The sequence below is a fragment of the Callithrix jacchus genome, chromosome 13, assembly GCF_049354715.1.
Source record: "Callithrix jacchus isolate 240 chromosome 13, calJac240_pri, whole genome shotgun sequence".
Lineage (NCBI taxonomy): Eukaryota > Metazoa > Chordata > Mammalia > Primates > Cebidae > Callithrix > Callithrix jacchus.
In genome coordinates this window covers 25,890,403-25,915,755 of record NC_133514.1, presented here as the reverse complement: position 1 = coordinate 25,915,755, position 25,353 = coordinate 25,890,403, and the positions used below count along the sequence as shown (strand labels likewise).

At 33.2% G+C, this 25,353-nt stretch overlaps 1 protein-coding gene and 1 long non-coding RNA gene across 8 annotated transcripts in view; one reads left to right on the top strand and one right to left on the bottom strand.

Moving 5' to 3' along the window:
* Positions 1-25,353, top strand: part of TUSC3 (tumor suppressor candidate 3) — a 205,419-nt gene that overhangs the window by 167,121 nt on the left and 12,945 nt on the right. For 3 of the 7 annotated variants that reach the window (XR_008475907.2, XR_013525573.1, XR_013525574.1), the window contains exons 7-10: positions 4,829-4,892; positions 17,780-17,854; positions 22,322-22,404; positions 22,502-22,592. Coding sequence is in view for 3 of the 7 variants with exons in the window: in XM_003734585.6 (XP_003734633.1) it covers positions 4,829-4,892; positions 17,780-17,854; positions 22,502-22,592 (230 nt within the window). In the remaining 4 variants the exon portion in view is untranslated. The remainder of the gene's footprint in view (positions 1-4,828; positions 4,893-17,779; positions 17,855-22,321; positions 22,405-22,501; positions 22,593-25,353) is intronic. The other 4 variants (XR_013525572.1, XM_003734585.6, XM_002756908.7 and 1 more) reach the window with 2 other exon arrangements.
* LOC144578952 (uncharacterized) lies at positions 20,023-22,508 on the bottom strand. Its single transcript, XR_013525577.1, has 2 exons — positions 21,345-22,508; positions 20,023-20,929 (listed from the first exon to the last, which is right to left on the bottom strand). It is a non-coding gene; the product is annotated as an uncharacterized LOC144578952 (long non-coding RNA).

Here is a 25,353-nt window from a genome sequence, read left to right as displayed (position 1 = left end):
GAATAATATTTGTTCAAGGTCTCACTTGTGATAAACCTAGGATTGAGAAATTACTTAAGGAAATTTGACTAAAATCCACTTTATAAACTATTATAATACTATACTGTTACCTTTATGTAGTCAATTTCCAATTTGCAGATAAGGAAACTGAGGCCCAAATTACTGAAATGATGAAGTAACACCTACTTTTTTAAATTGAATGGTGGAAACTGACTTCTAAGTTCTGTTTGTTTTTTTGTTACCACAGCTGCCTTCTCAAGTAACAACCTGTTGGTACAACCTAGCCATTCTTATTTTCAGAGCAGTAAGTGTTTAAAAGGACTCTTTAAGGAGTATTTACTACTAGCACAATTTTAAAATAACATTGAAAAAGCAGAACATACTGACTGGTGTCATCTTCCCAAGAATTTAGGAATAACTTAAGTGGAATCAGGTTTATTTCACATGCTGATATATAGTATATTTAGCTTCGTTTCCATTTTATTTTCATTCATTCTTGATATTGCTGCATAAGAGTTATAGAACTACTATATCAAGCAAAATATTTTTTTTCAAATGTTACTTGAAATTAAGAACATAGTATCATTCATATATATTATTTTTTCATATTATGATATGCAAACTTCATCTAATATTTCTTCATAAAATTGGGCTTTAAGTAGGTCACAAGTCATGGTAACTTAACTGTCTTATGAACTTATTTTTATGAACCATTCTTTTTATTTTATGTTGGTTCACATATGTTCTATGAAATATTCAGTGGGGCTAGGCATGGTAGCTCACACCTGAAATCCCAGTACTTTGGGAGGCTGAAGTGAGCATCACCTGAGGTGAAGAGTTTGAGACCAACGTGGCTAACATGTGGAAACCCCATCTCTACTAAGAATATAAAAATTAGCTGGATATGGTGGTGCACACCTGTAATCCCAGCTACTCAGGAGGCTGAGGCAGGAGAATGGCTTGAACCTGTGAGGTGAAGGTTTTAATGCTCAGAGATCATGCCACGGCTATTGAGCTTGGGCAACAAGAGTGAAACTTTGCCTCAAAAAAAGAAATATTCAATGGACTAGACAAGTAAAAAACACTTATATTAATGGCTTGTCAAAACATTTGTTCCTATGAAAGAATTGATTCGTATCCTTAAAACTGCACACATTTTTTTCTTGACTATTCATCTGATCCGAAAATGGCACTGCTCTTATAAATACAAGTTAAATACATATTTTGGAATAAATTATCCTGAGTTGTTGATATTTCCCTCACTCATGAGAATTAGTAAAAAAATCTGAGAGGAAAATAAATGAACATCATGATTTAACTTTAAGGGAATTCATTACTCAATATTCCCTTTTTCAAAGGATTTTGAAAGTATATGCTTCTGTTAAATAAAAATTTTTAAGACCAGCTTAAAATTGTAGACCTTAGAGAAGTTATTGCTTTAAGGGCCCATAAATGAAAGCTAACTATCTAAGGTCAGTGCTTAAGATCCCTGCAATACTTACTCATTCTTATTCTTGTGCTCACTCTTCACAGCTTTTGATGTGTGCCAGTAATCTCTTTGTTCCACATTAGTAGACAAAATGTGTTTGTGTAGTTTGTGTCTGTAAGCTCCTTGAGAACATAGATATTTTTTCCTATAACTGTTGGATTTCTGTTGCTTGAGTTGGTGCCTGATACATACTAATTGATCAATTAAAAATTGCAAAAAAATTCAAGATTAAACCCTGAAGGCTCTTAGAATATCTGGTCTTGATGTGACTTTGAAGCCAAAAAAATAAAAAAGATGTACAAAAGTCAAATGTTAGTATACATTCCTGAATATTATCTTTTAAAATATCAGTTCAACACACTAAATTCATTTATAAAAAAGAAAGAATTCCTGAATGCTATTTGTTTAGAAGATAAAAACAGCTTCTCAGCCTTTTGGTGAAGATACAAAGTTTGCAGTGGAGACTACAAAATGATTTATGTTTGATTACTTTTGATCAATTACACTATTGTGTTTCATACTCTCTTATTTGATTTTTAGGAAAATATCTTGAGGAATATTCTCCTAGTCCTATTTTAAAGATAAATGAGGTTAAGTAGTTTGTTTAGAATAACATAGCTAGTAGGTGGCAAATTCAGGACTATGTCCAAAGCCTTTCCTCTCTCCTGCCTTATGTATACAAGAAATACGGTACAAGTGTTACAGATCAGTTTCTTGAAATAAGTCTCTAAGGACAAAGTGTGATTTTTTTTTTTTAAACTTAGCTGTATTTTTAAAATGAAAAGAAGTATGTAGGTTTCTTGTTACTGTGCCTGGAAACACAAAAGACATTGCACGATACAGTGTTTTTCACACATTTGAGAAAGCATTGAAGGGTTCTGAGCAAGGTAATGATGGGATAGTTTTGACAGTACTTATCTGAATAACAAATCAGCTCTAGGGTAGAGGCGTGGAGAATAAAGGAGGCTATTGCAGTAGTCTAGGCAAGAGATGATGACTGGTTGGACCAGAAATCTTTGGACCTTATTTTTTAGGCTCCTCTGCTAGTTCTTCCTGGGAATGGTGAAAAGCAGTTGAATTTGAAATGAATTTCAAAAGTAGAGCCAACAGTATTTCCTGAATGATTGGCTTTGTGGAGAGGGAGCGAGGGAGGAAGGAGAGAATAAGGCGAGGAAAAGGGTGAAAGAAAATTAAGGGCAGAGACACAAAGGTAATTCCAGGATTTTTGCCTAAACAACTGGAAAATTTAAATTACCTTCTCCTGAGTTAGAGGAGAATGGGAGAGAAGCTGGGAGAGAAATGGAGGCATATCAGGAATTTCATTTTAGCCGTTTTTAGATTTCTAATATATCAGACTAGATACAGACATGATATTAAAACCATGAGATTGGATCAGAACACCTGAGAAGGCTGAGTAGTGGGAAGACGCCTATGCCTGTGGAGCGCTGACATGCTCCAGAGTCTGGAAGGTAGTAAGGGAACAGCCGCCTCCTCTCTGAGGAGGAAGACCTAATGAGGTAGGATCATCCTCAAGGTTGGGATCCTGCAAGTCAAATGAAGCAAACATTACAAAAAGAGAGTGGTCAGGTGTGGCAGATTTTTCAGGCAGATTAAGTCCAATAAGATTGAGATATGACCATAGAATTTTGTAATGGGGAATTCCATTGATGACCTTGAGAAAAGATTGATCAGAGAAGGTTCTGTTACTGAAAGCAAATAGAAAAGGTTTTATAAACCACTTACCTAGAAGATGTCTGAAGTTATTCTCTAAATTTGTGATTCTCATGGAGACAAACTACCTTGCAGTTGTTATATAAATTTGGGCATATTATTCCTGTACTATTAAACTCAGATATGTTAGTTACATAATATTGGTTTTTATTACTTTAACTGTTAACATTTAATTATCTGATTGCCAAGTAAAGTTTTTACAGTTTTACTTGAGGTTCCTCCTGTGTTTTGGTTTGTTTTTATATGGTGGAAAGGGCATGCATACCTATATGAACAGTCCTAGGTTTCAGTCCAAACTTCACCAATTACTAGTTATACAATCTTGAACAAGTTAGTTAAATTTCTGTAAGTCTCAGTTTCCTCATTTGGAAGATGACAGGTAATAACTACTTTATATGATTGTTAATCAAAGTGGGCTGGATAAAGAAAATGTGGTACATATTCACCATGGAATACTACACAGCCATAAAAATGAAATCATGTCCTTTGTAGCAACATGGGTGCAACTGGAGGGCATTATGCTAAGCTGATTACTGCAGTAACAGAAAATCAAATACCACATTTTCTCACTTGTAAGTGGGAGCTAAACATTGAGTACACATAGACAGTGAGGGGAACAGTAGACCTTGGGGCTTACTTGAGGTTGGAGCGTAGGATGAAACTGAGGATTGGAGAACTGTCAGGTACTTTGCTCACTACCTGGGTGACAAAATCATTTGTACACCAAACGTTAGCAACATGCAATTTACCCATGTAACAAATCTGCACATGTACCCCCTGAACAAGATGGAAGAAAAAAAAAGATACCTTGAGAAAACTATCTGAATCATATGATACAGTTATGTATCATAAATGATATAAAAGTTGAGGCACTGATTTAATTTAGGTGTTAGATTTTTTTCTCCAGTATTTTTTTTATAAACAGAAAACCAAGGCAAGGATATTTATTTAAAACGACTGCATAGGAACTGACATTCATAAGAGAGACTAACAGCAGAAATAGTCATGGGAATCAATTTTGAAGCCAAATAATCTAAATGGAGATTTATGTTAGATTTTCCATAGTCAACTGGTATGAACTATGTACTTAATAGGGTAAAAACAATTTTAAAAATTATGTTTTGAAAAAATTTAAATGCTATAGTGAAATGTGTACATGTATAAAGCTGACTCCTTGTTTTAAAAACTTTGATAATGTAGAAAGTAGTGATATTTGATCATTTCTAACGTATTTTAAAGGATGAAAAATCATAAAAATGTTTTGCTCTAATTTGTATCTTATGCTTTTAATTGTAATTTTGCAATAACTCTATAGGGATCATTATATTTGATGTGTGAATGTTTGTGATAAATCCTTTAACAACTTAATTTTTGATAACTAAGTTGCTGCCTACAGTTTACAGTATCATCAACCAATATTGTCATCTATTTGCATTTAACTATTTAAAATAATTATTAATAGAGACTTAATTAGTAGAAAGTAATAAAAGTTGAATTAGTAGAAATCTAATTAGATTTTTCCATTGTTTATCTTCATGACATAAAACTTTAAAACAATTATGTGGCTTTCTCAAATTGTAATTTTTGTTTTTTTGTCTTTCTTAATAGAGCTACATTCATGGGAGCAGCCAGGCTCAGTTTGTGGCAGAGTCACACATTATTCTGGTACTGAGTATCCTTTTTAAAATACTGATGAATTGAAAAGGGCAAGACAAAGCTAATGTTATTAAGTTGACATTTGTTCCTGGCAGTAAATATCAAGACTTTTAAAAGACATTAAATTTTAAGCTGTACTATATGACTATTTTTTATTTTTATGCTAATTATTTCCTATTACAGTATAATTTGTTGCTATTAAGTATCATTAACAGATCATAATTTACTTTTTTATTAACTGTTGAATTTCAAAGTCTTAGTTTTAACTCTACATTGATGATCTCTGACTAGATTTTTTTTGTGAAAGTAATAAAATATTTCCCCTATAGCATCTTAATGGGAAGAAAAAGTGCCTTATGGTATTAATAGCAACTTAATATCATCATATTGGTCCCCTTAAGTAAATGGTATGTCAGAAGGAGGAGATTTAGGGTGGTTTGACGTGCCATTTTGGAACATGCCAGACTAAATCAGAATATATGTTGTGAATCAGATCTTACAGTATAATTTATGATTTGAAGTTAGAAGGATCAAGAATGTAGCAGAATAAGAAAAAGGTAAGGTTCAAGCATCTAATCTGAATATTCTTAGAATAAGATAAAATTAGTTTGGGCATTCTATTTTGGGCAAATGTAGATCTTTGTGTGAGTCTTATGAAAATGTTTGAAATTTAAGTTCATAGTGGTGCTTGAACATACTGAGTCATTTTGAGAATTCAAAGTATGCCTCTAGTAATCTTTATAAAATTTGATAGTATCCTGGTTACTACGATTCATATGCAAATGAAGGAGTCTAAGCCAAATTCTCCAGTACAGTATATAACCAAAGCTGTAAACCTTTAAGTATCTTAGGGTTCCTCTAGGCCAAACTTCATTTTATATATAGGAAACCTAGAGCCTATGTTAGGGAAGCCCACTTGAGCTAGAATTAGAATTCAGTTTTCTTTCTCATGGTCTATTGATCATGCAAGTACATAAGTTTATGTACAGTACTTGATTATGGTCTGTGACATATATTTCATGAATGAATGTTAGTCATGCCTATTCTTTTTAATGTAGATGAAAAATACTATATTTTTAACAACATTGAAGTTTTTGGATTTTATTATTTTATTGGGTCATAACAGTGCCTTTTTAAAAAATCTGCCAGCAGAGACAACTTCAGTTTATTTAGGCATCCTGTTTTATTTGCTTACTGTGTTTTAAGCACTGCATCAAGTGATGGTGTATACTAATTACTGTATGATAGGGAAAAGGGATGGGAAATGTTTAAAGCACTTGGAATTCTCAAGAAGCTCAAAGACTTCCTGTTTTGTAAAATCAGCATTAACAATACTAACCACATGGCATTTCTTTCTGAAGAAAATGAGATAGCACACATTAAGCATCCGGTAATCACAAAAGGCTAGGTTGGTTTATTCCTCTCTGTGTTTCCCGTCTTTCTTCTTCAGGACTTTGGTGGCCACAGATAATATGCATTAATACATATATATTGGATGATTCCTTAGTGATACGGTTTGGCTCTGTGTCCCCACCCAAATCTCACCTTGAATTGCAATAATCCCCATGTGTCATGGGAGGGACCTAGTGGACATAATTGAATTATGGATGTGCTGTTCCTGTGCTGTTCTCATGATAGTCTCACGAGATCTGATGGTATTATAAAAGGGCATTCCTCTGCACATGCTCTATCTTGCCTGCTGCCCTGTAAATTGTGCCTTTTGCCTTCTGCCATGATTGTGAGGCCTCCCCAGCCATGTGGACCTGTGAGTCCATTAAACCTTTTTTTCCTTATAAATTACCCAGGGTCATGTATGTCTTTATTAGCAGTCTGAGAACTAATACACCTAGCTTTTGACAAAGGTTTAGATGACCATGAAAAAAAAAATCTAATGAAATTTATCAGAATTCTAAAACTTGAACTGTTAACATTGAAAATACTTAATTTTTCTACAGTTAATTTTTTGAACCCATTAAATTGTGTAACTTACAATAAAAAGGCAATGTTTTTCAAGGTTTCATGAAAATGAAGGAAATGAAGTTGAAAAGAAAAAGACTATAAATCTCATTTATATTGCAGGACAACTAAAAGATACCTTTTTGAAACTCATTGAACAACACTGTCTTCTTCCTATGTATCGTTTTTCAACATTTTTATTTCTTCTACCCTTGATTACATATACTTGGATACATACATGAAATTGGGCATATCTGCAGCCCATTTCTTGCTTACATTTATTTAGTTGCCTGTATGCTTTATGGTTTCAAAATTAAGAAACTACTGTGAGAACTACTTGCTTTGCTCTAGTTTGTCTCATAGATTGGAATTGGAAATACCTGTATTTGAGTAAACATTCTCAAATTTTTTTATATTTTTCCACAACTCAGTTTTTGCCCTCAAGCTTTAATATGGCAAGAGATTAATGCTTTCTGTACATAAGAGGGGTCTTTGGTGCAAAAATGAAGTATTTGTGAATATGTTTATAGGCATATCTACTCCGTATTAACAAGTAAGAGCAAAGTTGTATGTACTCTCAACTTATTATTTAAAGATGTTCAGGAAGCAAAATATGTTAACATTTAAAGCAAATGGATAGAAACTGAAAGCATTTGTTGCAGATAAGTGTTTAACTCTTGGTTTTTTTCCTCACTTATTTCAATCCACGGTGTAGCATTTTAGCAGTATACTTTATCTAAAGTGGTGAGTTTATTGAAACACATCAGGAATACCGAGCAGAAGGATGAAAAACTGTGTTGAGATCATCATTTTATTGTATGGCAGGAATTCTCCAACGTTTCATTGACATCAAGCCGAGATTTAGGATTCAAAGAAATTTTACAAGCAGAATGATTTTTTTTCATATAGATCTTAGCAGTGATACATAAGAGAATTAAAAATCCCTATTCTCTTTATGCCAGTAGTCATTATTTGTTGCTTGTTTCTCCTGTGTTTTTATTTTAGACATATCTGTTACAAAGAGAAAAATTCTTTTAAAATGGTGGACTCATTAATATTATCAGTAGAACTTTAAAAGAAGTACAGGCACAGAGGTTCATGCCTGTATCCCAGCACTTTGGCAGGCTGAGGCAGGAGGATCACTTGAGCCTAGGAGTTTGAGACCAGCCTGGGCAACAGTAGAGAGAACCCTGTCTCTATAAAAAATTTTAAAAGTAGCCAGATGTGAGTTACAGCATAAATCTCTGCTTCTAGCTACTTGGGAGGCTGACGTAGGAGGATCACTTGACCCTGGGAGGTCAAGGCTACAGTGAGCTGTGATCACACACTACACCCCAATGTGGGCAAGAGAGTGAGCCACTCTCAAAAAAAAAAAAAAAAATTGAAGTTATTTTTCTATAATTTCCGATTCTAGTTTCATTTGACAGACTACTACTACTTTGTGAACAGTCCACATTTTCTTGGTCATTTGTGTATTTTTTTCTTTATGCAAAAAATTACAAATACCAGATGATTACTTTTATCAGTAGGGAGAACATTTCTACGTTTTGGATGTCTCATCCTAATTTAGTAATTTAGATTGTTAGGTGCAGTTGCTATATACAAAGTTTTGTTGGAAAAAGACCTAAGAGAAAACAGATGGAGTCATTTTGTATCATAGTTTATAGATTTTTATTTACCAAGAATGAAATTGTCTCCTTATCAGTAGTGTTATATTTTTGGTATCTTATTTAAGGAAAAAAAAAGAATAATCCTGTATGAAACAAGTAATAATATTTTAATACAGAATATATGTGAACCATCCCAAAATAACCTACATAGGGCTTTATATTCTTGCATGTTAAAATTTTACTTTTATTTCATTTATTTTTCCTATTTTATTTTATTTATTTATTTATTTATTTTTTGAGACGGAATTTCGCTCTTGTTACCCAGGCTGGAGTGCAATGGCGCGATATCGGCTCACCACAACCTCCGCCTCCTGGGTTCAGGCGATTCTCCTGCCTCAGCCTCCTGAGTAGCTGGGATTACAGGCACGCACCACCATGCCCAGCTAATTTTTTGTATTTTTAGTAGAGACGGGGTTTCACAATGTTGACCAGGATGGTCTCAATCTCTTGACCTCGTGATCCACCCACCTCGGCCTCCCAAAGTGCTGGGATTACAGGCTTGAGCCACCGCGCCTGGCCCCTTTTTTAATGTTTTAAAAACCTAATGCAAATGTGAACGAGATATTTGCTGTTTACAGAAAGCTACTTAAAATACAGTGAGACAAATAAATGCAAAGGAAGTAGCAAGAGAGGAGCTAACACCCTATCTAGAGACGTGGAACTGACTTTTCAGATGGATTTTGAAGTCTGAAAAGGAGTTTCAGAGACAGAGAAATGAGTGAGGAAGTTATGTCAGGAAGATACAACAGATACCCAATCATAAAATGAGAGATAATACTCTTTATTGCAGGAAGACAGGAAATTCATTAAGGCAGGAATACAAATTGTGAGGAGACTGATAAAAGTTTGGTTAGGCTGGATAATGAAACCTTCCTAAGAAATTTGAATCTTACCTACAGGTAGTAGATGCAGTACAGTTGATATGTCAGTTTTGCATATTTGGCATTGGGTAACTTATGGATTCTTTCTGAAGTATTTTGAGATTGAGCCCCTAATGTCTTCTTGATAAATTTGTCTGTGGAAAGGGAAATAGTGGTACGTGTATCTCATGACTATTTAGGCAACAGAAAGCCAATGACGGTTTGCTCCAGTAACAATATTAAGGATAGGATGGAGAAGGGAGAGCAAAGGAAGCAGGAGTCACTGGCAATGGTTCATTCTCTAGGATGAACCTAAGTAAGGTAATGGATGAGTGATTCAGCTGCTATTTGAGGGGAAGAAGAATCAAAATCAATGATAAATATGACAAGTAAGGTTCAAGAACAGGAATCAGAGAGATGATTCTGAAGTTCTCCTGTGGGTTGTGGGATAGACATATGGAGGAAAACAAGGTTTGGAGAGGAATGTTTAGCCTAAAAACGTTTCTACGATCGATTAGACCTCATAATTGGTTGATGAGAAAGGGATTAATTTGCTTAAATTGCTTAAGATCATAAAGCCAATCAGTTGAAGAGGCAAGAGCTTAAAACTATTAACCCATTCTTTTTCTACTTAGTAATGTTTTCCCAATAAATCAAAACCTCTGTGGTGAATAGCCAGTAATATTCTCACCAAATTATATATTGTGTGTATTTGTTATATATATCTGAAAAGGTCATTTTGATAAAGATAGAGTGGATATGTTGATAATTCTTTATTCTATCATATGTTTGTACAGAACACCACATCCTCTATCAGTATAAAAATAAACACGTGAGAGATAGGTAAATATAAATACACACATACATGCAGGGTTATGTGCTATTTGCTTAGGTACTAAAGTCACCAAATCTGGCAAGATGTCTGATGGTGCAGCATTTACAGTCCAAAGGGAGAAGACGACATACAACGAATGATTGTGCAAATGATCATCCAGTTACAATTATGTTCTTAAAAAGGTTTCAAATGTCCAAAATTCAGTAAGACTTAGGCTCGAGGCACATAGATCTTAACTGGAATATCATCACATGCAAATATCCACTTTTTGAAACTATAATTGGAAGAATTAGTATGTATTTGAAATAATATATGAAATTATGTTTAAACTATATAAATGTATGAAATTATATAATTATGAAAATATATAATTATATAATTATAAATAATATATGAAATTATATAATATATGAAAATATATATTTTATAATTTATAAAATAATATATAAAATATGAAATAATATATGAAATTATGTTTATGTAATTTCACAGAGTAGAAAATTTGAACTGTAGTGATGAAATGATAAGGTAAGATATGTTTTTCATTATAGAATGTTTCTAAAATTCAAAACCTCATATATGATTTTAAAGAGATAACCTGAAATCTGCTTTTCTTACTAAATACACTTATACGTATGGCACAACAAAACAGACATGTAATTACAAGTAGTGATTTTTTTTTTTTAAATAAAGCACCCTTCGTTATACATTTAGAGAAACGTTTGCAGAAAAATATAATTTTACTATCTTAACAAATCTGCCATTTGTTTCTACCAGTAGGCAGTTCAGGAGGGCAGAATAAATGCCATTTAAAAATTTATTAAAAACTTCAACTAGATCAAATTAGTTTCCCTTGGTAATAGAGCAATGTTTCCACTGAATTCACCAAGATATGGTCCCTGTGTGCCAGTGGATACAGAACACGGAAGTTGTAGAATGAGATTTACTGTCAACTATAATCTCTGACCTTGCACTGCCTCTTAATTCTCCACGTTTTTTTAGTTAGGGAATCTCAAGAAAATGATATGAAATAAATATTAGTTGGAAATACAATTATTTATATAAAAGTAAAGGTTATATTAGTACTTTAAAATTTTTTTTATAAAGATCATACTGCTTTTTCTATGAGCAAAACTTTTTTCCCATTTATTTTGAAAGAATATGATTTTATTCTGCATTTGTTTCTAGCCTAGAGAGCAAACATTTATTTTAATGTGTTATATCCAAGGAGAAACATACTATAGAAAAAAATTAATAATGGATGCAAGATGAAAATTTTATATTTAGATTCATTTAAGTCTTCTATAACAAGCTAACATTTTTTTCAACATCTGTTTAAATTGAAAACATCTTGATTTTATTCCTAGTAGCAATAGTAAACTTATGTGCACTTGAGAAGGAATTATAATGTAATATAAATATATTTGTTACTATTTCCGTAGAATGCTCAGTGCCTCTGGGTATTTTATGTAAATTACACAAATAGCAGCTTTTATATATGGGATCATGTCAGTATGTTGACTTTGTAAGCAGTAGGACAATGATCAACAGGATCAGCAAAGAAACGAGTGTGCAAAGTAGTTGAAAGATATATTGCTATGATATTTTTAAAAATGTGCAAAGTAACACATAAACTAGGTCAAAGTATGTGTGTATAGGATAAAGGATAGAGGTCCATCTGTTATTTTAATGTTGGGACACCTCAGTGAGGCACAGCTTGATGGCTACACCCATCAATTTAATGACCAAAAAGAATCTTTTTGTTCAGAAGTAGAATCTTCTTAGATTTGTAGGGTCTTTCTTGAATCATTCATTCAGCCTTCCACCTAATGAAATAAATGCCACATAAGAACACTGAGAGATGATCATCTAGTGTCTTCCTCTGTATAAAAGTTAAGATTTTTATGTTACAAATGTGATTTTCCTCAAATAAGTATTATGTAGTCTTTTTTCAGTCAAAAATATTTTAGTTAATACAATGAAATTTAAGCTAAATGATTCTTGACTCTTAAAGGCCTTTAGTTAAAAATATAATCTATCTTTAAATAATAGGGATGGTTAGCTAGCTTAAAGCCATTTTAGTGTAATTCATATGTCTTAATTACAGCCATCAGATTTTTAAAAGGCTCACTGCTCATTTCTTGTTAAAGTTTAGAAAACTCACTTTTGCAAGCAACATTCTGAGGAAGAGATCATACTTACTTACTGACCCTGTTGATTTCTAACAAAAACATTTTACCTTGAGGATGTATATAACGAAGGTCTATTAATCTCTTTGCTTTAAAATTCCTACTTTAAGGTTGTGTGCACAAATGTTCACTAAATTCTTGCATTTAAAAAAAAATTAAGAATGAAGCTAAATTTCAGTCAGACATATAGTACACATTTTATGACACCACCTTAGAACCTTTACAGCAGGGGATGGCAAACTAGGACCAGTGCAGGCCCAATCCAATCTGTCTGCTATTTTTGGAAATAAAGTTTTATTAGATCAGAGAGAAACCTATTCATTTTTGTATTTCTGTGACTACTTTTGCACTATCACAACAGAGCTGAGTAATAGCAACAGGCACCATATGACTTGCATAGCTGAAAATATTTACTTTGTAACCCTTTCCTGAAAAACTTGGCCAATTTCTGCTCTGTAGGCTGTGGTGAATAAAGAAAACAAAAGTTCACAGTTTTATTAACCTACCCATGAACAGTTATTGTTTTGTTTTGGTTTTGGTTTTGTTTTGTTTGTGAGATGGAGTCTTGCTCATTCTTTCAGGTTGGAGTGCAGTGGTGTGATCTCAGCTCACTGCAACCTCCCACTCCTGGGTTCAAGTGATTCTCTTGCCTTAGCCTCCCAAGTAACTGAGATTACATGTGCATGCTGCCATGCCTGGCTAATTTTTGTACTGTTAGTAGAGACAGGTTGCAGCATGTTGGCCAGGCTGGCCTTGAACTCCTGACCTCATGATCCACTCATCTCAGCCTCCCAAAATGTTGAGATTATGGGCATGAGCCACCATACCCAACCCAGTTACTATTTTTACCTTTTATTCCATGCAGTCATTTCTCTGCATTTGTTTTAAAGGAGTTGAGGTTTTATATATACTTTTATACATACATATACATCTTTTCATGTGGTATGGTGAGAAAATTAATATATCTTGCTTTGTTATTAAGAATTTTTGTCAACTTCATTTTATATGGCTACTTAACCTGTCACAAAAATGTCCCATATGTTATAGTTGGACATTTACATTTTAATTTTTACTATATAAAAGTATTCTAAATTAGATTTTTGTATGTATGTAAAGTTTTTTTAGTATTTTATATTTTTCCTTATTTGGGAATAGCTTTAGAGGAGTGGAGTTCATGGCATTCTTCTGGCACATGCAGTTCATGATAATTGATGATTTGCTGAGGTTTTTAACATGCTGAAACCTTAAAACTTTTGTTAGACTTGGGGTTTCTATTCTCTTTCTGCCTTAAAATTGGGAGTTTGCATATTTTAAAAATCATATAATTTGAAAAATGCTACACTGTTACTGCATTTGCTCCCCCCAAAAATAGTAAATTCTAACAATGTGATTTAAAGCAGTATGAAACGTAAGTGATGTAAAGGTAAAATCACAATCTAGATAGACATGTTTGATATGGCAATTTTATGAGTAATTTGCAAACTTATTTGTAAAAACTGGAATAAATTTATGGAGTAGTAAAAGATATTTGAATGTTATGTACTTTCTAAAAAAAGATTTTTATGCTTAGCATAAAGATACTTCATGCTGAAATCGGTCTACCAATTATGTTCTTTGCCCAAAACTTGGTATCATTTTTATCTAATCCTAATATCTTACTTCATTACTTTTGTGCTTTTTTGCTTTGCATTTTTCATTCTGTGGTTTTGTGACTTTGAGCTAGTTGTTTAAACTTCTCTGGGCTTCAGTTTCCTTATTTGTAAACAGGTGATAATATGTACATCAAAGAGTTGTTGGTACTGGGCAAAATTGTGAACAAATCAAAGTTCTTGCCCTTTTGGAGCTAAAATTGTAGTGCCAGAAGAAAGACAATAAGTAAATTAAAAAATGTATACAATCTGAAATTTCTTTAGAAAACCTTGTTATAGGAAAAAAAATCAGAATAAAGGTGAGAGGAGGCTTCTCTGACAAGATTGCATTTGAACAGAGACCCAGTAGAAGTGAGGGAGTAAATTACATGGACATCCCAGGAAAAAGAACTTCAGGCAGTGGGAATAACAAGTTCACAAATCTCCTTATTACCCAAATCGCTTTGAAGGTATTAAAAGAAAAGGCCGGAGAACCCTTTTAAGACCTAGAAGGAGGATTTAAGAAACAACCACTAAAACTCATAATGGAAAAGATGAATAAATTTGGCCACATTAAAATTAGAGCTTTCTACATGACAAAACAATTTAAAACAAACTATAAAGTAGGAGAGTCAGTATACAGTACTTTAGGCAATTCGTATCTAAAAAAAAAAAAAAAAAGTCCTCCAAGCTAATAAAATAAAGCAACTGTGCTTTTGGAACAAGGGGGAATAAATGGGGTAGTGTACTGAAGATTAAACCAAAAAGGCAGAATCAACTATCAAAAGATGCTTAGAACCAAGTGGGGAGCTATTGATACAATTTTTTCCTTACCAGTTTGATAAAAATAATTTGGCAGTATTGTGTTAGTGAAATTAAGAAAAATGGAAACTTACATTGCTCATTTGAGAGAACAAGTATGATTGTACCTAACAACTTTGAAAATACACTTACTGAACCTCTCAAAAATTTCACTTCATGTTATAAACCATAGAGAAAATATTGTACATATACTCTAGGAAACCTGTAAAAATATATTCTTTGAAGGAATATTTCTAGTAGCAAGCATTTGGAAACAAATGTTATCTATAAGATAAAGCAATCAAATATGATATACTCTTACAAAAATTATTTACATAATTTTCTGTTACTACATTGTTTGAATTTAAGCAGTTGAAATAAGAAACAGGTTACTCATAGTTTTCAACATTGTAACAATACAGAGGGAGAGTAGTAAAAATGATATGAAGAGACATTTATAGGGATATGTTATACTTGGGTGACCAAATGTAGTGCCCAATAAAATATACTTTTTACTTTTCTAATAACAATTTTGTTTCCTTAAACACAAATCTTTGTGGTTTACAAACAGACATATATATTTGTGTACATGTGCGCTTGCGTATGAAATTTGACCCTAAGAACATATTAAAATATGGCTTTACTACTCTTAAAACTGTCATACATTTTATTTTGTAAGCTTTATTTTCCCCAGTAATAGAAATACTGCCATTTCCCCCATGATTCATTAACGGAACCGAAAGCCGCTCAGTAGATGGAATCATTAAATGAATATATGTTTTACTTTTAATATCTACAAAATTCCATCTTAAATGCCATTTATGTTTGGAATATTTAAGTGTCATAGGAGCCGGGCGTGGTGGCTCACAACTGTAATCCCAGCACTTTGGGAGATCAAGGCTGGCAGATCACTTGAGACCAGGAGTTCAAGACCAGCCTGGCCAACATGCTAAAACCCCATCTCTACTAAAATACAGAAATTTTCCCGGGTATGGTGGTGCGCTCCTGTAATTCCAGCCATTTAGGACACTGAGTGATGAGAATCACTTTAACCCAGGAGGCAGAGGTTGCAGTGAGTCAAGATCATACCACTGCATTGCAGCCTGGGCTGCAAAGTGAAACTCTCTCAAAAAATAAAAATAAAAAAGTCATAGTAAAATAATCTGCAATTCTGTTTGAATTGTCAGCAGATTAAATATGTATATTTAAATGTGTAGATAAAAATTTTGACATGAATATAAAAGGTACTGCAGAAAAAATGATTAAAGGGGAAACTTAGTAACTCCTTGTTAAGGATCCAAATCAGTCACATCTGTCTGCTCCAGAAAATTGAGTTTTAAGCAGTAGAAATCTACACATGAACTGTTTTAGTGAAACAAGTTTTTAATTAATTTTGTTATTAACAATGTCTAATGTTTATGGATTTGGGGTAATTTATACAAGTATATGGTCCACAACACTTTAAGAATGGTGAATCTAATTTAAAGCCTATAGACTTATGCTGGTAATACCAAACAGTCATTCTCTTAACAATATTCTTTTCAGGCCACTGCTACAAGATTGAAACCCAGGAATTTCATAAAAATTTCAGTGTTTTTTAAGCTGTGTAGCACGGATCTCTAAAAGTTTAGTGCTAGTATATGGTATGTATGTGTATGGTGGTGAGGGTTCACATTGTCCAGGGTGGCAGGGGCTTTTTCTCTTGTATACATTAGCCTTCCAAATATAGGTTGTTCATGATTTTGTTTTCTAGGAAGGGTTCAATGGTAAAACATAATTTGAAAAACATTTGTATAGAAAGGTCATGGAAGCATAAATGCCTAACGAGAGAAGTCAGGCATTTATTATTATTCAGAAGTTGGATAATATGGTAACGAAGACAGACTTGAATATGAACATTACAATTTATTAATCAGAATTTCAATCATTTGGGTATAAAAACACGACTCAGAGAGGAAATGTTCTCTGCAAAATTTTCTCTGACCTCATCCACTTGATCGTATAGACATTGCCCAGTGTTACCCTTTGATCTTTTGTTAGCAGTATCATCCTGCACAGGAGATTTACTGATGCTGTTTATACACAAATAGCAGTAGAAATGAATACAAGGGAATCATAATGAAATTAAGCAAATTGTAGAGTTCTGTCCTAGAATTGTTTTATTTTTCTCTTCAATTTTTAATCTGTGAATCATTTGGGCAAAACATATATTTTCAGAATTGATGAGTTCTAAATCTTAAAGAGTAGACAATGTCAAATATATTGTAAAACATGGCAAAGAATTTTTTATGAAGAAGAAAATTTCCCATCATTTTCTTAATTCTAGGATTATTCAGCATAGCATGAATATATCCATCCTGTTGCAAACTGGTATTAAATACTAAAGTAATTTTGTGATTTCATTCTTAAAGTTTATCAGCTGACTAGCTCAGGGTCCTGCTAGATTCATTAAATTATTTGATTAAAATATGCTTGTTTGCTTTCATAAGACTTTTAATTGTATACCCCCAGATTTTCCAGTGACATACCTGAACTCATAAAGATTTTAACTAAACAAAATTGATTAAAAGACGCATTTAGAAGAAAGCTATGTACACACACACAATGAAAATGAAATGCGTCACCATGTCTGTAAGCAGTGCATGTCTTTATGTATAATGTGAAATGTTATAACTGGTTTTGAGAGTCCTTATAGTTTATATGTTCTGTGAAAATCCTGGAATTTAAGAGCCATTAGATTTAGCCTCTCAGTATCTCGCAAATCGAAGTTTCAGTTTATAAATTTTAAAAATTAAGGCATATATGCTTATACAAATGGTGATTTTATGCTATATAAAGATAATTCATTGTATTTACCTTTGTGTGCATTTGTAATTTAACCATTTTGGAACATTGTATTCAGATCCAGAAAAATTAATAGATTTTACTCATCTATTTCTATGGCTTCCTTGACAACTACTGCAGATGCTGCTATCACCATGGGGATGGTTCTTCTAAATGAAGCAGCAACTTCCAAAGGAGATGTTGGAAAAAGACGGAGTAAGTCTCTGTGTTGGCATTTTTGTAATTTTGTTTCAGTCTTAAGATTCATTTAAGACAAATGGGAAATACATCAAAGCCCTTTGTAAACATAAACTTTTTAAGAAAAGTTCTGGTTTGAAGAAGTTCAGATTTTTAACTTGTTTCTATTTTTGGGATGTGTTCATATACTTGAAAATGTATGTCTTCCAAAAGGGGACAGGGTAATTTTCTGTGGAATTGCATAGAAAGTGGAGCTGTCCTTCACCCTTGTCTGGGGTGCTCCAATCCATCCGTGCTGAAGCCATAGTCTTTGTTGTAATTCCATCCCAGACAGAGATGGAAAATTTCGTGGGCAAAATCTTCAGAGATTTTATTGGCATATAACATTCCCTCTGCCACAAGAATCAGGTATGCACTCAAAGCCGGACCCTGATGGAGAAGCTTTTGCATAGGTTTTCGACGCTGAGATATTACCTTACCACTCGTTCCAGAGCTTCCTTTAACATTTTTAAAAGGACATGTATTGAAACAATCTTTTCCAGGCTCTTTGCCTTTTCCACTTATAAACCAAGATCTATCAAGTTACCTAGCATTATGTTTTTCAGCAAGTTAGTTCTGTTGTTTTTCTTTGATGGGACCGTTCCTCTCAGAGTTGTGGAAAAACATGTAGTTTTTGAGAAGTAAAAATTTTGCTAGCAAAAAGAAAAGAATACATAGGGAAAATATGCTCTGAGGAGCATAGGTTAAAAAAGGACAGTTGATGTTTCCTGTCAGAGACCCTTTTATAATTAATACCAAGTCCCTGTATGATTTGGTATGTCCACAAACCTGTAATTTTCTCACTGTCCTTTGCATGTCTGAACTCTCTTTAAAACTCACAATTTACGTATGACCAACATAGATGTCTGAAAAAGACTACTGATTAAGATATTTAAAATAAAAGTCAGACCTAGTTTACGGGTTTTTAGCTAGTGCGACATGTATGTAAACAAATAATAGTGCTCTGAATACTTAGAAGTCTTAAGGGTTGAAATGTTTTTGATGTAATATACAGTGTAGATTGCCCTCTTTTCCTATGGTATTGTCTATACATTGTTTTAAAGAAATGACAAAAGAAATGAGGACATTATTTTGTTTATGTAATGGTGTTGAATTTTATTTTTTTATCTTTTGAATTAACATGATATTTTGGGGATTGACAAAGCATGCTTATGAGAACATACTCTTAATAATTTCAACTTTTATTTTAGATTTGGGGGTACATATATAGGTTTGTTACATGGGTATGTTGGATGATGCTGAGGTTTGGTTATGGATCCCATCACTCAAGTAGTGAGCATAGTTCCCAATAGGTGTTGTACACTGAGAGACTCCCTCCATCCGCACTCTAGTCACGTCACATGTATGTAATGTTTAGCTCCCACTTAAAAGTCAGAACACGTGGTATTGCATATTCTGTTTGTGTTACTTAGGATAATGGCCTCCAGCTGCATTCATGTTGATTGTAAAGGACATGATATTTTTTATGGCTGCATGGTATTCCACGGTGCATATATACCACATTTTCTTTATCTAATCCATCATTGCTGTGGTATATATGTACTGTGGAATCAACCTGAGTTGATTCCATGTATTTGCTGTTGTGCATAGGGCTGCAGTGAACGTAGCGTGCATATGTCTTTATAGTGGAATTATTTATTTTTCTCTGGGTTTGTACCCAGTAAGAGGATTCCTGGGTCGAAGATAGCTCTGACTTAAGTTTTTTGAGGAATCTTGAAACTGCTTTCTGCAGTAGCTGCTCTAATTTACATTCCCACCAACAGTGTGTAAGTATTCCTTGTTCTCCCCTTCCTCACCAGTATCTGCTGTTCGACTCTTTAATCATAGACATTCCAACTGGTGTGAGATGGTATCTCATTTTGGTTTTGATTTGCATTTTTCTGCTGAGTAGTGATAATGAACATTTTTTCATGTTTATTGGCCATTTGCATGTTTTCTTTTAAGAAATACCTGTTTGTGTGCTTTTTCCACTTTTTATTGGGGTTGCTTTTTGCTTGTGGATTTGTTTCCTGTAGATTTTGGATGCTAGATGTTTGTCAGATGCATAGCTAGCAAAAATTTTCTCTCATTCTGTAGGTTGTATATAGTCTAGTTATTTTGTTGTGCAGAGGTGCGTTAATCAGTCCCATTTGCCAATTTGTTTTGGAAACTTAATTTAAAAAATTGTTTGCCAAGGTCAGTGTTGAAAAGCGTATTTCCTACATTTTAAAGTTTTAGGCCTTTTAAGTCTTTAATGCATCTTAATTTTTACATATGGTGAATGGTAGGGGCCAAGTTTCATTCTCATGCATATGGCTAGCCAGTTGTCCCAGCAGCATTTATGGAATAGGGAATCCTTTCCCCATTGCTTTTGTCTACTTGGTTGATGATCAGATGATTGTGGGTGTGCAGCTTTATTACTGGGTTCTCTATTCTGTTCCATTGGTCTATGTGGAGGACATAGTCTTAATTTTATGTTTATTGTATGTCCTGTCTCATAAAGGTACATAATAGTAAGAAATATGTAGAAATTTTTAAATCTTACATTTATTATGATAATATGATACTGAATTAAATCACTATTTACAACTTCCCTCTTTGTAGATGTTTCTCTAACTCCAGCTCCCACCCACCCCCAAATTGTTTATTCATGTTATATGTGTGTATGAGAGTAAGCTGGCAAATATATTTAAAAATTTTTAAAGTATTCCTTTTTGATGTTATTTTTGTTTTGATGAGGCATGACTACTATGATTAGTATTTCCCAAGTTCAGGATGCTTCCTTTTCATCATGGCGTTTTCTTTTCACAGGTGTAGTATATCTCATATGGCTGCCATGGTTCCTTTAATAATTACTAACCCATCACTACTCTCAGTTCTCCTTTTCCATAAGCAAGTACTTGAGTAGCATTATTTTGTCCCGCTGCATAGGATCAAGTAAATATCTTCCGTCTTACTTGATCCCATATTTTGAGCCTCATTTCCCATAAAGCACAACCCAGTGGGGCTACTAAAAAGGAACAAAGGGAATGAAAAGAGTGCTCCATTCTTCTTCTGAAAAATAAAAAGATACACGGAAAAGAAAGGAATGTTAGATAAAATGCCAGATTTGGGGAGGTATAAATTATTTTGTAATTAATTATAGCTTTAATAAGATTGTTATAAGCAAAGTCGTTAATATGTTGTATCTAAGTCCTGGTGTCTGTCATACGGGGATATTCTATAATTTTCAAAAAACATGTTTTTGATTTTGTAATATTCATAAACTCATTTTTTGCTTTATTTTCTGCCAATATTTATTTGAAGTTCAGCTGCATGAGTGTTGTCTGAAATGAAATGTCAGAGGCTACACTTGGATGCTATTAAATGCTTATCATGTTTCACAATTGATATTCTTGCAAAGTTGCATAAAAACTGACTGACATATTTGCAGACCATATTTTGACAAAGCCATACCTTACATACTTACTCCATGATTTCCAGAACTGCAGTTAGACTTGGTTTCATTTGTATGTTGGCAAAAATTTTTTTAAATCATATTATGGAATCATATAGATCTGTTTAATTTTCCTTATTTTCTTCTGCTGTTAGTTTTTAATATTTTTTCTTTTACAAATAATTTCAAATATGGTTCAAATTGTGTAGAATTTTCTGAAATGAATAAAAGGTATGTTGTACAAATTATATGTTCTTAAAAGATGTTTAGATATTTCTAAGACATTAAATATATTTGCTGCCTTTTACTCTATATGTACTTTAATTGGCTCAAATATTTAAGCATTTCAATTTTATAAGTATGTTTAGATTTATTTTACTAATAATTGAATTGAATTATTTAACTACATATCCAAAATATATATGCAAAAGGAACATTTTATTAGTTATCTACTTTAGAGTAAAATCTTCTTAATCATAATAAAGAGGAAATGAGAAAATAACAAAGTACTTTTCCTATTGTCAGCTTTCCTGCGACAGGAATATTGAAAACCTAGACCACACATATTGGACTATAAGATATGCTCCCTGTTTCTTTTTAAGACTAACAACAATTTGCCACTATTATCTGCTATTGAGGGTTTTTTCTCCCCCCTGGCTCTCACTTAGACCATATTTTCTCTCTGCAAGTTTTTATTCCTAGACTTTTGTACATTAGGATAAACTCTTTCTATAACATGCTCTTACTGAGGCAATACTAACTGAAAACCTAAAATTACTGAATAGCATTTGAAAAGTTTACAGTTATATTAACCACTCTAATAATGCAAATGTTTCTGCTAAGATAGCCAATGCTTCACAGTACAAGGGCTAATAATCCTGTGTGTGGTTTATAACATGTTTTGTTTTGATCACTCTGGGGCATGTTAGTACCTATAGGAACTCTATAAGAGAAGAAAACCTCCATAAGACTTAGATCAGTCAATTTTGTTGTTTTCATACCCCAAATAGTACATTTTCATTGAGAAGAATGAACACATTGTGTTGTGGATAATCTGGTTTGTTGTACCTGTATGTGGCATGAAGTATTAAATGTAAGTACACTATAATTGAATGCATTTAAAACTATAAACAATTGGGGTTTCATTTGCATATTTTTAGACACTAATGGTATTTTCTGTCTGTTTCTAGTAATTTGCCTAGTGGGATTGGGCCTGGTGGTCTTCTTCTTCAGTTTTCTACTTTCAATATTTCGTTCCAAGTACCATGGCTATCCTTATAGGTAATATCTTCATACTAATATGAATGTTTCTATTCTTACCTAATACAACAGAATTTTAGTGGTTACTATATAATTAAGGATTAATGTCAAGTAGCTTACTTACTTGCTGTGTGATTTTTAAATTCCGTTAAGTTTTTGAGCACCTGCCATGTGTTCAGCATGGTGAACTACACCATGGAGATATAAGGCATAGTTCTTGTTCCCTGACAGGTATAGTTTGTTTTTAGACACTCATATTTTCATATGTACATATAACAAATGAAGTTTAAGCTCATTTTGAGGACTTCAAAATTTTTTCTTCTCTTAGTTTGTCTAATTATGATTTTGACTTTATTTGCAAGATTGTTTGGTCATATAATCCAGTGTTCATTGTCTGATAAACTTTGTATTTTAAATTCTACAACATTTTCACTTTGCAAAATAAGAGCCAACATGAAAGGGAAGAATTAAATGATAGAATAATCTCTGGTCACTAAAATAACTGTAACGAGTAAATTGTCATAATTGGAGATGAAAAGATACTGAAAATTCATAGACCACATTATTACCAAACTATACTTTCACTAAAGCACACTACATTAGATGTGCCAGATTACAGTTGTTCGGTTTATGAATTACACATATATTCATTCTTGTGCTTTTTCCTCCCTCAAGTTTTCTTTTTTATTTATTTTTTTACTTAATCATATTTATATATTTTATTGGAAAGAAAGAAAAAAAGGAGTAAAGGAGAGCAAGAGGGAGAGAGAACAGGAATGTAGCTTTATTCTAAAAACGGGTATTAATAAGTTTTCTTAAATAACTGCTTCGTTTTCTCTTCTCGACAGTCCTTTTAGCTTAGCTCATCTTTTTCTAATGAGCAGAAGCTCTGTATTGCCTTTTTCAGAGATTTTGAGGATTCTGCTTAGGTAGTATATTGATAGAAGGTAAAAACTCCTCATAGCCTACATTTCTTCCACCTATGAACAGTGGACATTTTTAGAATGTTTCTACACCGATCATAGCAACAATATATAGCTTAATCAGGGACAAAACTAATCCCATAGAAGTCAGATTTGACTATGGGATAATAATAGAAGAATAAGACTCCTCAACCCCATCTCTCTATTTTCATATATGGCCAGAGGCACATTTACAATTGTCTTCTTTACACACACCCATTACAAATAAATATACTAAGGGAATGGAAGAGATGTGGGTATCAGATTTAACTTGTAGGAACATTGCCTGACACCATGCCTGCATTGTAAATTTTTAAAAGTATCAGTTCTGAGGGTAGCAAGAGTTATAAGAGAGGCAAGCAGAGTCTTTAGTTTTTTCATTTTATTCTTGACATTAGTTACCCGGCCAGTTTTCGTTTGGATGATGTGAAATAAATGAATCAAATCCAAAAGTAAGTAATACTCCATAAAGATGAAGTTTGTTTTTTTTTTTAATTTTCCCTGCTCTAGGAAGGAGAATCCTGGTTCTGTATGATTAGTACTCAGTTTAACATGTGTTACATCCTGGAAGCGATAAATTAAGAAAAATAAAAATACTCTGTATCTAGGATGCCAAAACACTTAAAAATTAATTCATTTTTATCTATAGCACTTAAGGTATCAAAGGAAATGTTGTATCTTTGTATAAAATGATAAACTGTATAGTAAGTTATATTATGAGATTCTTAAGTTCTGTTTAGTTGACAGGGGTAAAAGGCAAATTCTAACTTTCTTTGTATATCAGAGCATGTAATGATACCAGAATATCATTCCCTGTCTGACTCAGCAATATAATGACTAGGAAAAATGGAAAAAAAGTAAGTTTTACTAGTTTTTATAATGTTACATTTGACAGCACTATTTTTGTTATGATATGAAGAGCTTTCAAGTTTGTACTTTTTTCCCAAATAGTAGTCATTTAGTATAATAAGTCTCCAGTGCTCTGGGTTTTTGTTGTTTTTAACCAAGGTTGGACATAGAAATTACCTGGGAAGAATTACTATTTAGAGCTATGAGGCCAGGGATACATACTTCAAAATACGTATCCCTGGCCGCATAGCTCTAATAGTAAATACATCTGAACCAGAGTACCTGCCTCTAATTTTATTTCTGTGTGAGTGTGGCATTTGAGCACTCTTATTATGTAACCAGTCCCACACTCCTGTCAACTCCCCACCAGCCTAACATGAGATAGATTTGCCTTCAGCAGGCCTCATAATGCTAGAAATATAGATGAAACTCTTGTAAGAAGTCAGAGATGGAAATTACGCCTTAGAGTGGTTTGTGAATATGAAATTTGACATAGTTAGATGAAAACCGGTAAGAAGGAGCTGCCAAGAAATAGAATCAGAAGAGAGCCTATCAAAGTAGCTTGGGAAACCAGGTGTGCCAAACAGTGTGGCATGCAGTGTAGAGAAATGGGAGGCAGGCCTCTGGCTGCTGTAACAGCTCTTCAGAGTGCTCAGTCATTTGCTGTGCTATTGTGTGGGTTTACCAGATTGACCTAAGCAAGCTAAACAGAGTTTGTCTGCCCTGTTAGGCAATTTTAGATTCAAGTAGCCAAAAGGCAATCAGGCTATTTTAGATAATAGGAGGTTGATTGGAAAGATATATGGAGAAGGAAGACAAAAACCTAGTTGCCACACAGCTAGATCTCACAGATGCTGGAAAAGTTCAGAAAATAGGTCATTCAGCAACAGAAATCCATTGCTTTAGATGTAACTCAATGATTAATCCCTTGCTACAGTTCTTCCACTATTATTACTGAATAATTTCCTTAT